The following is a 9,320-nucleotide window of genomic DNA, read 5'->3' on the forward strand; positions in this document are numbered from 1 at the left end:
AGGAAGGGAAGCTAGAATCGTAAACGGAACTGGCATGAAGCTAAGATAAGCCAATAAATGGAAAACATTTGTGATGGCACTCTTTGTGGAATGGAAATGGGTCCTCTGGCTAATTACTGTCATCTTATAATATCTGATTAATGGCAAGAGAATAAACGTCACTAATGCCAAACCTAAGCCTAGGCTGAGTAAACATATCTTGCGCTGACGTTGAGTTTGGCTGTGTATGCATAATCAACTGGTCTTGAACTCTCAATAATGATGAGAACGCACAACTGCTGCTGGACGAAGTCTCACTGTCGGGCCGTCGAAAAGTGGAATTCAGTCTTTCTTTTTCAGGCGAATAGACTGCAATGCAAAGATGGTATCGTACGAAAACGGATTAAGAAGAGTCCAATGAACTTGTGTAGACTTCTAGACGACTAAGGACTGCTTTCGCGATAGAAGTTCAATTGGGAACTACGAATCGCACACTTTTAGAGTTCTTTGAAGGAGTGATTGGCCGAGGCAAACGCAGTAAAACGGTTCCCTGGTAGATCCGAGAACTGCAAAAACTTCGGGAATCAACCAGACGACTTCTGAATAGTGTGTGTAAAAGCAATAACAAGTCGGGAAACCACTGCACTCTCCACCTTTCCAACAAATGTCAAAACTAAGACTGGCTTCGGAAAGTACTCATTGAGGCCTTTCATTTGATACTCAACATGACCATATTTTGTGAAAAAAAATGTTCACCCCCCCTTGCATGTATGGGGACCCCCTTAAATTCGACATAGAAGCGTGCAGCTTACTATATGTACGAGCGTGCACAGTTCCCACTTTTCCACCAATTTGGTGTCAATCACTATAATCGTCTCCGAGAAAAATGCGTGTGACAGACAGGCAGACAGTGAACTGATTTTAATAAGGTTTTGTTTTACACAAAACCTTAAAAATGAAAACTGGTTAAACTTCCGGAGCACACAGCGTGAATATAAATGAAGATAAAAGAAAGACTTCCAGGAATGAGTCGTCAAATTGGACTCACGCAGAAAACTTTTACACGAAAGTAGGTGGGAAGGAAGGAATTGCACCCATTACATGAAAACTAACATTGTTACCAGCATGAAAGCCCTACGCTTCCTCGATTCCAAAGATAGTGAAGCGACTCTGAAAAATGAGCACTCAATGGGAGTATTCGTGGGCATTGAAGGGACTTTTGATTATGTCTTGTTCCAAAAACTTTGTAATGCGGCAAAGAGCATGGTATCGATGATACTTTAATCGCAGGCGTTGCAGTGTGTTGCGCAAGCTTTTACAAGTTTCCTATGTAAGGTATATACTTATTCATGTATAAGCAGTTCGTAGGTCGCAGTGTAAATGGATTTAAACGTTAGATGCAAAGTCTGCCCTTTTTCACAATAATGCTAATTTACGCAGGTAAAATCCCGACGCCTGTCCCAGGTGCGGCACTAAATTGTGCTTGCTGACTTTGGCGACGCGATGTGTGCACGACTTAACCAATAATCTTGACTTCTCCATTATCCAATTAGCAGCATTGCTTGAAATGCTTTTCCAGGCGGTGTCACTTTCAATTACTTTCAAAAACTGCAAACGCGAATACTATCACTCTATTATTTGGATGAATATTAATAATAGTATGATAATCGTTGGCATTTTGAATTTGAAGTTTGAGTTGAATTTTTGACGACCGATCCGCATGAAAGAGGCACAATCATCGTCAACTTCAGGGACCTGCCCAGAAATGAGCGATTTAAATACCTTAGCTCAACGCTATCAGCCAATGGAGGACTGCGTTATGAAGTTGCTTCACGCATTAACGCAACCTGGATAAAGTGGCATTCCACAACTGGTGTTCTTTGTGATCGACGCATCAACGAACGTCTCAAATCTAAAATTTACCGCAATGTCGTCCATCCTGTCGCCGTCTATAGTTCTGAGTGTTGGCCGAATATAAAAGACAATGAACGGCGCTTTGCGATAATGGAGACGAAGACGTTGCGTTGGACCACTGGCGTGATACGTTCTGATCATATCCGAAATGAGGATATCCGCGATCGATATGGGGTAGCACCGATTGTGGAAACATTGCGAGAAAGACATCTTCGATGGTGTGGTCACGCAATTCGCGCTAACGAGAATTCACTTGCCAAGATTGGTCTGAACATGGAAGTAGATGTTAAATGACCAAAAGGCAGGCCGAAACAACGGCGGCTTGATACGCTGGGTGGGGATTTAAAAGTCTCGAGATTGCATCCAGATCAGGCATTTGATAGGGCCAAATGATGAAACCGATCACGACGAGCCGACCCCGCTTGTTAACGGGACAAAGGTTGAAGAAAAAGAAGAAGAATCGTTGACACAACAATCCACATTGGATGAGGGTCTTGAAGTGTGTTAGAGCACTTCATTCAAAATGATATTAGAGCTACATACAGTTATACAGTAATACAATTAAACTGGTCATAAAAGGTCTAGAAAAGAACTAGTTGAGTTTGCATGGTCTACGCTGATATCGCTTAAAAGTATATAGTCCACGTATTTACCAATATAATAATTTCTTTTCGATTGCATCGTTATTAATGAATTGTCAGCTTACTGACTGAATATGTATGAAAAATATGAACTTTTTGCTTCTTGGTACGTTTAGATACACTGATTTTTCCGAACTTCTATTTTTAGAAAAAATCCAGTATTAATATTAGAAGAGTGCACAGTAACCTTCAGGTAAAGATTCAACGAAAATGGGCTACATATTTAACACATCTCTTTTTCACATTTGAAGAAACAAACGTCTATTTCTAACAGAATCAGTTGCAGTGGTTTCTGATAAGAACCCTTTCTTTCACAGAAACTACTTACTAAGGAAGCGCCTATCTAAAGGACCAAATAAAATAGTTTTATCAGCAAATGACTTCGTCTTCCCCGTAGATTCCAGAAGAGTAAGAGGCATTAAATTCGCGTTTTCATTTTCGTTAATAACTATTTGATTCATCGTCTTTCAGGTGGACGAAGGTATAGAAGCTATGCTTTGTTGTTGGTTACAACAACTCCAAGAATTCGGTGGTCCTGAAGTTGATAAGCCGGATTTGCTGAAAGGATCTATCGGATCTTTGAAAAATCTTGGATTGGCTGCTGTCGGTAAAAATAACTCAGGTTCTGGAAGCTTAGCAAGACATAATAACCAATTTCTGGATATGCGAGCACGATATAATGGAGATTTAGTTCAACTGAAGGAAGTACCTATGAATGGATCGCTGGAATTAAAGTCTAAAGCAATGGATTTGTTAGTCTTAGCGCATGGCTTACGACATGAAAATATAAATCCTCTAATAGGTAAGCGAGATTCAGTTGACTTCTGATGGATGAAAAAAATAGACAGATTGTTGTTATGCTTCCAGATAAATATAGTTACTTTTACGTATTAAGATTGAATAAGCTTTCTACAAATCGGATAATCTTTTTCAGGTTGGCTTAGTGACACCTCAAGATCAGCACTAGTTTTCGATTACTGCTCAAGAGGCTCCCTCCAGGATGTTTTAATAATGGACGAAATAAAACTGGACTGGTCATTCCGACTAAGTCTTTTAACGGACTTAGTACGAGGAATGCGTTACCTTCATTCCACACCCCTACGTGTTCATGGTGCTCTAACATCAAGAAATTGCGTAGTCGATGCTCGGTGGGTCCTAAAAGTTACTGATTATGGTTTGCCAGCATTTTATGAAGCTCAAGGACTGAATAGGCCGCATAAGTGTGCCAAAGAGCTTCTATGGACCGCTCCAGAAATTTTACGTAATCATAAAGGGCATAATCGGTGTGGAACTCAATTTGCAGATGTATATTCATTTGGAATAGTTATGCAAGAAGTTGTAGTGCGAGGTGAACCGTATTGTATGCTTTCTTTGACTCCTGAAGAAATAATAACGAAATTGAAAAAGCCACCACCACTGATTCGGCCATCAGTTTCAAAAGGTGCTGCACCTCCCGAAGCTATTAATATAATGCGACAATGTTGGGCGGAAACACCAGATATGCGACCGGATTTCAACTCGTAAGTTACTTATATTGTAACTTTTATTATTATTATACTTCCAGCATGTGTGCAGGGCTAGGCTTTTATTTCGCATGGCCCCTAAAATCACTATAAGGATTACTGTTTTTTTTCAGAAATATAAGCATCATCTCTCTCATCTTGTATTTAGATTTAGTTCCTTAATGGTTTAGTAGAATTCGCACTTGAGAAAACGTATATCCAATCCTCTCATGTGCTCCAGAATTTTTAAAATTTGGCTGTGTTTGCTGAGAATATCGGACATTCAAATATTACATGTTCCCTGCTTCCTAGACAACTTAAATATCTCCGGCAATATGGTGAAGTATCATATCTAACTCGATGGAGATAAGCTCAACAACTTCTGTGTCCACTAAGAAAATGTGTCATTTCATGGGTTACTTATCGGTGACTTGAAGTCACCTCGATACACATGGAATGATTCATTTGCTTTGCCATTCCGTGATGGATTCCCCATTGTTTGATTGCTGATTGCAAATTAGTTACTATGCTTCAGAATTTTTGAGCCCTAGTAACTAAGTACCCCGAGTGTGGTTTAAGTTCCAATTATGGTCAATTGTTATGCATATGTATTCGTGTGGGATTTTTGATGATTTGCTCTCTAATTTTTTTAATGAGTGGTGTTCGTCACTAGCTAACATGTTATTTACATAGCATGCTGGTCTCGAGCCCAGGTAAAGGAGGAGGGGTTGAGGCAACATACTTTGAATTATCATCGGTAAAACAAAAATAAAATGCTGAGATCCACGAAAGAGGCAAAGTTTAGTTATTCTACTATTCTAAATCCTACCTGATCTCTCTTCCAGATAGGTTCCGCGATAGGCCGACCAATAAAATGCATCCAATCTCATTAAAAAGCCTCGCAGAAATGCTAGGGCTTGTCGAGAAATGGGCAAGGGTTCTTGACGCATAGACGGTGCCCAAACGTAAGTAAATTAGTCCGAGCAAAACAAATACCCGTCTGCACGCTAAATATTGGTACATTCACTGGAAAGAATCATATCTGCGATCTACAAAAAAAACCTGATGATTTGGTACCAAAAACTGCGACATAGAACGCAAACACGATGAAAATCACTATAATATTCTCCATTTTGGTAGTCCACAAACAGTCAATGCGATGTTGGCATTGCCATCTCATTAGGCTTTTGCCTAATGCCATTAAAGAAGTCGAACAATTTGATGACAATAATATCAACTGATTGCTGAATTCACTTCTTCACCGCGTACGTACCAAAGAGGCCTTCTGGCAACTTCTCGATGCAAAGACATATAGCGTACTTGATGATAACTATATCATCGTTGCAGGCGACCTTAATAGTCATGTGGGCAAAAAAGCGAACGGTAACAGGTGTCACGACGAAAGGGGTTTGGAACTCGCAATGTGGGTGGCGAGCGTATAGTCGATTTTGCCCACATCCATGACCTTGTACTTGTTAATACGTGGTCGCGACCGATAAAACAGCATGAGAAACGCACTGGCCCACCGCGCATTGAATGGTGGGAATTTCGTGAGAAGAAAGAAGAAATGATCGCGCTTACACGATTACCAACCATTACGAATGTGGAAGAATCGTGGAACCAAGTTAAAGACACGGTCCGGAAAGTGACCTATGCAACCCTCAGGATCATCAAACCATTTAAGCGGTTCATAAACCGAGATGCATTGCTTTGGGATGATGATATCTAAATGAAGGACCACAAAACGCTGGCCGTTTGGCAAATTTACAAGAATGCCGACGGGGAAGCAAAGAAGCGATCGCAGTCCATCCGTTGCATATCTGCCTGACGACAACGTCTTCGATGCTTTCCTGCTCCTCACGAGCGAGTATTTGCTCGGGAAATATGTTTGGCAGTATGGCTAGTCGAATGCCATTCATGTGGGCAAATCTCAGCTGTTCCTCGCTTTCTTGGCTCCGATAAAGATGGATTAGGTCCATCCTGAGCCTTTTTAAGGGTCTTTTTTGGTTTCAGGCCTTCCTTCGGGTAGCGTACCGTCTCCTTCCTGACGTCTGATATATTTATGTCAGCCGTGTTTTTGCTAGTCCCTGGTTTTTTAGCAGTGGTCTTTGTTGGTTGTTGGCCTCGCAGTACACCAATGTTGACCTTGGTTCCACTGCTTGACATCCCAACTTCTCACTTCTTGGGGTGTAATCACCTGGCTCTCAGTATTTCGGAGATGCGGTTAATCAGTTTGTGTGCGGTATGCTTTATTGGCTGAAGTTTTTTTTTTTTATTTTATTACGGGTACTCATTTGATTCCCACGAGTATGAGGATTAGGAAGTCCGCCGTGCCATAGTCCCCTGTAGCACGGTAAGGTCTAACTTACTCACTGAGGTTACCAGGTATCAGTGAGGCTCCGTTCGAATACAGTCAGTTACCCCCAAACTATCCAATGAGCACGGTTCGCATGACACCCTGGATTAGGTGAGGTATTTTTTGACTCCCCGGTCTAGATACGTAGCGTTTTGTTAATAGTACGGTCACCTCGTACAGGGTGTGGCTATCACCACTGACTAACGGTCTTGGTAGACGAGAGGCTTCGCCCCCTGGTAAGCCACACATCACCCTAGAGGGGGGACAGCTCACCCTCAAAGAGATATAGGTTGGCCTCAGGGAGCTATATTCTGTATCAGCCTATCCTGCAGTGCACTCCTTGCTCGAAGATTGTCTTATTCTGTCTTTTTGCTTTTTTACTTCTTCAAATAGTATTGCGTCTGAATTCCAGTTATTATATTAATTGAGTTTAATCGCCAATACGATTTTCTTGCAGAATATATGAACGCTTCAAACTTCTCAATCACGGACGAAAGGTCAACTTTGTGGATACGATGTTTCAAATGTTGGAGAAGTATTCAAATAACTTAGAGGAATTGATACGAGAGAGAACCGAACAGTTAGATATTGAGCGTAAGAAAACGGAGCAACTTTTGAATCGCATGCTTCCAAGGTGAAGAATTCTTAATGCATTTTCTTATATGCATCATTATCAAAATTTACTCAATTTACTTACTACATCCAACAGTTCCGTTGCGGAAAAGTTGAAGATGGGCTTAGCAGTCGAACCTGAGGAGTTTTCGGACGTAACGATTTATTTTAGTGATATTGTTGGTTTTACAACAATAGCGGCACATTGCAGTCCAGTGCAAGTAGTGGATCTTTTAAATGATTTGTATACAATATTTGATGCTACAATTAATGCGTATAATGTTTATAAGGTAAGTCCCTTGTAAGGACTTTGTGTCATTGCAATTCTCCCGCTTGATATGTCTAACGTCTTGCTTTCGACATTCAGGTAGAAACAATTGGTGATGCATATATGGTTGTAAGTGGACTCCCCGTCCGAATACCGAATCACGCTGAGGAAATAGCTACAATGGCGTTAGACTTACTGCATCAAAGTGGACAGTTCAAGGTAAAACATTTGCCTGGAGTGCCAATCCAGCTGAGAATAGGACTTCATACTGGTCCCTGTTGTGCAGGAGTGGTTGGGTTGACAATGCCACGGTATTGTTTATTTGGTGACACGGTTAATACAGCATCAAGAATGGAATCGACAGGTAGAGGTACTTTTGAGGGAGTAAAGAATCAGTTAAAATTATGTATTCCAGGATCTCCATGGCGGATTCATATGTCCGAAGTAACGCGTGATCAACTCGAAACGGCTGGAGGGTATAGTATTGAGACGCGTGGTCCGATTGAGATCAAAGGTAAAGGGATGATGAATACGTACTGGTTGCTCGGGAAAAAGGGTTTCGATAAAGTTTTACCGACTCCACCTCCTATTGGGTAAGTGTATTGTTTGGAATATTCGTATATAGTCATTCGTTTCAATGCAAACTATTTCTCCTACGCTGCATTAGAGAATCCCACGGGTAAGTTAAATATAATGTTCTTTGAACTCGTAATTTTTTAAAAATTTTAAAAGTTGAAATTACACAGATTATCAAATTAATGTTTTCTAGGTTGGATGAAACACTTATACGGAATTCAATCATCCTGAAAGCAGGGACGAATAGAATCGCTCGGAATTGCACTACAACTCTATCATCAAGCCAATCATCATCTTTAGCTGGAGATACGGTGGAAGTAAAAGTGGAAATTACTCCTCCACCAAACACAGAAACGTCCTCCCTGTTGCCAAATTCCTACTCTTTGGACTCGAACAACACCACCCTCTCTGCAAACATACCAAGCTTAGGAGAACTTACTAGTAAAACACCGGGTCCAAGCCCGCAGCAACGAAAGCTATCTGAATTCTCACAGGATGGACTACTCAATCCAGCCAATTTCAATCGACTTAATCCTACAGGAGGATCGTCTTCGCGTTTATATAAGAAAATTGAAGAAATGATGGACTTAAGCTCGCCGTATAACCAATACAAATGCTTAAGTCCTAGCGAAAGCAACCTGACTCAATTTAATGACGGAAAGTATCTTTACGCATTGAATAAAATCGATAGCAAACCAGGATCGAGCCGTCTGCTGAGACGACAGTTCAGTTTGGACAAAGATGATTTGCCGCCAACTTCTCAGAATTCCTTACAACCAAAAGGACAAACCCTAGATATTCCTTTAATACAAGAAAATCGAAGTAGTCCAACAAATATATCCAAGACTCAAATGCCAAGGTTGCATAAGCAAACATCAACGTCAATCGCGCAAGATCTTGAGAAAATTGAGGAGATCCCTCTTTCGCCAGTTTCATCTCAACATCATAGCAGTTTGGATAGCAGCTTAAATAGGAGCCCGCCAACTCCTAGCTCTTCGGGGCTGCCTACAAAGAAAAATCACCAACAACAGCAGGAAATCCAACTGAATGTTGAAGCATTAATGTCCAGATAGATGAACCATTTAATACGACACTGAGCAGGGTACTTTAGAAATGTATGTGTTCGTAATCTTTGTGGTAGAATTATGTTAAAGGACTGTTCTTTTGTATTATATTAGCACTTTGAGGTTTATTCAATTGGTAATAAGATCCATCGCTCCCACGCTTTTACTTTGCATTTCAACTTCAAGAAATTGTGCAGCAAACTAAAATGGGCTAGTGCAGGCTTTTTTTTTTAATTTCATAAGTATTAAGTAAAATAATACATATCTCTATCTCGTTCAACTCCTAGCCTACTAAAAATATTTCTCCTTCCGCCAGTGCAGTTCGAACTTGGCCGATGCGATCCCGGACTGACACAAGATCAAAAGTGTTGTTGATTGTTGAACAGGAATTTTTATGGAGTGTTTACC

At 40.8% G+C, this 9,320-nt stretch overlaps 1 protein-coding gene across 2 annotated transcripts in view; it reads left to right on the forward strand.

The window, feature by feature from the left end:
- Positions 1-9,118, forward strand: part of LOC119659146 — a 103,043-nt gene extending 93,925 nt beyond the window's left edge. Inside the window, exons 7-16 of one of the 2 annotated variants that reach the window (XM_038067087.1) lie at positions 2,683-2,727; positions 2,852-2,942; positions 3,006-3,336; positions 3,469-4,054; positions 6,850-7,026; positions 7,102-7,294; positions 7,372-7,636; positions 7,688-7,865; positions 7,940-7,951; positions 8,042-9,118. In XM_038067087.1, coding sequence (XP_037923015.1) covers positions 2,683-2,727; positions 2,852-2,942; positions 3,006-3,336; positions 3,469-4,054; positions 6,850-7,026; positions 7,102-7,294; positions 7,372-7,636; positions 7,688-7,865; positions 7,940-7,951; positions 8,042-8,921 — 2,758 coding nt within the window. In that variant the 3' untranslated portion in view covers positions 8,922-9,118. The remainder of the gene's footprint in view (positions 1-2,682; positions 2,728-2,851; positions 2,943-3,005; positions 3,337-3,468; positions 4,055-6,849; positions 7,027-7,101; positions 7,295-7,371; positions 7,637-7,687; positions 7,866-7,939; positions 7,952-8,041) is intronic. The other variant, XM_038067088.1, reaches the window with a different exon arrangement.
- Positions 9,119-9,320: the final 202 nt, after the last annotated feature.

The sequence above is a fragment of the Hermetia illucens genome, chromosome 6 (genome assembly GCF_905115235.1).
Source record: "Hermetia illucens chromosome 6, iHerIll2.2.curated.20191125, whole genome shotgun sequence".
NCBI classification, from domain to species: Eukaryota; Metazoa; Arthropoda; class Insecta; order Diptera; family Stratiomyidae; genus Hermetia; species Hermetia illucens.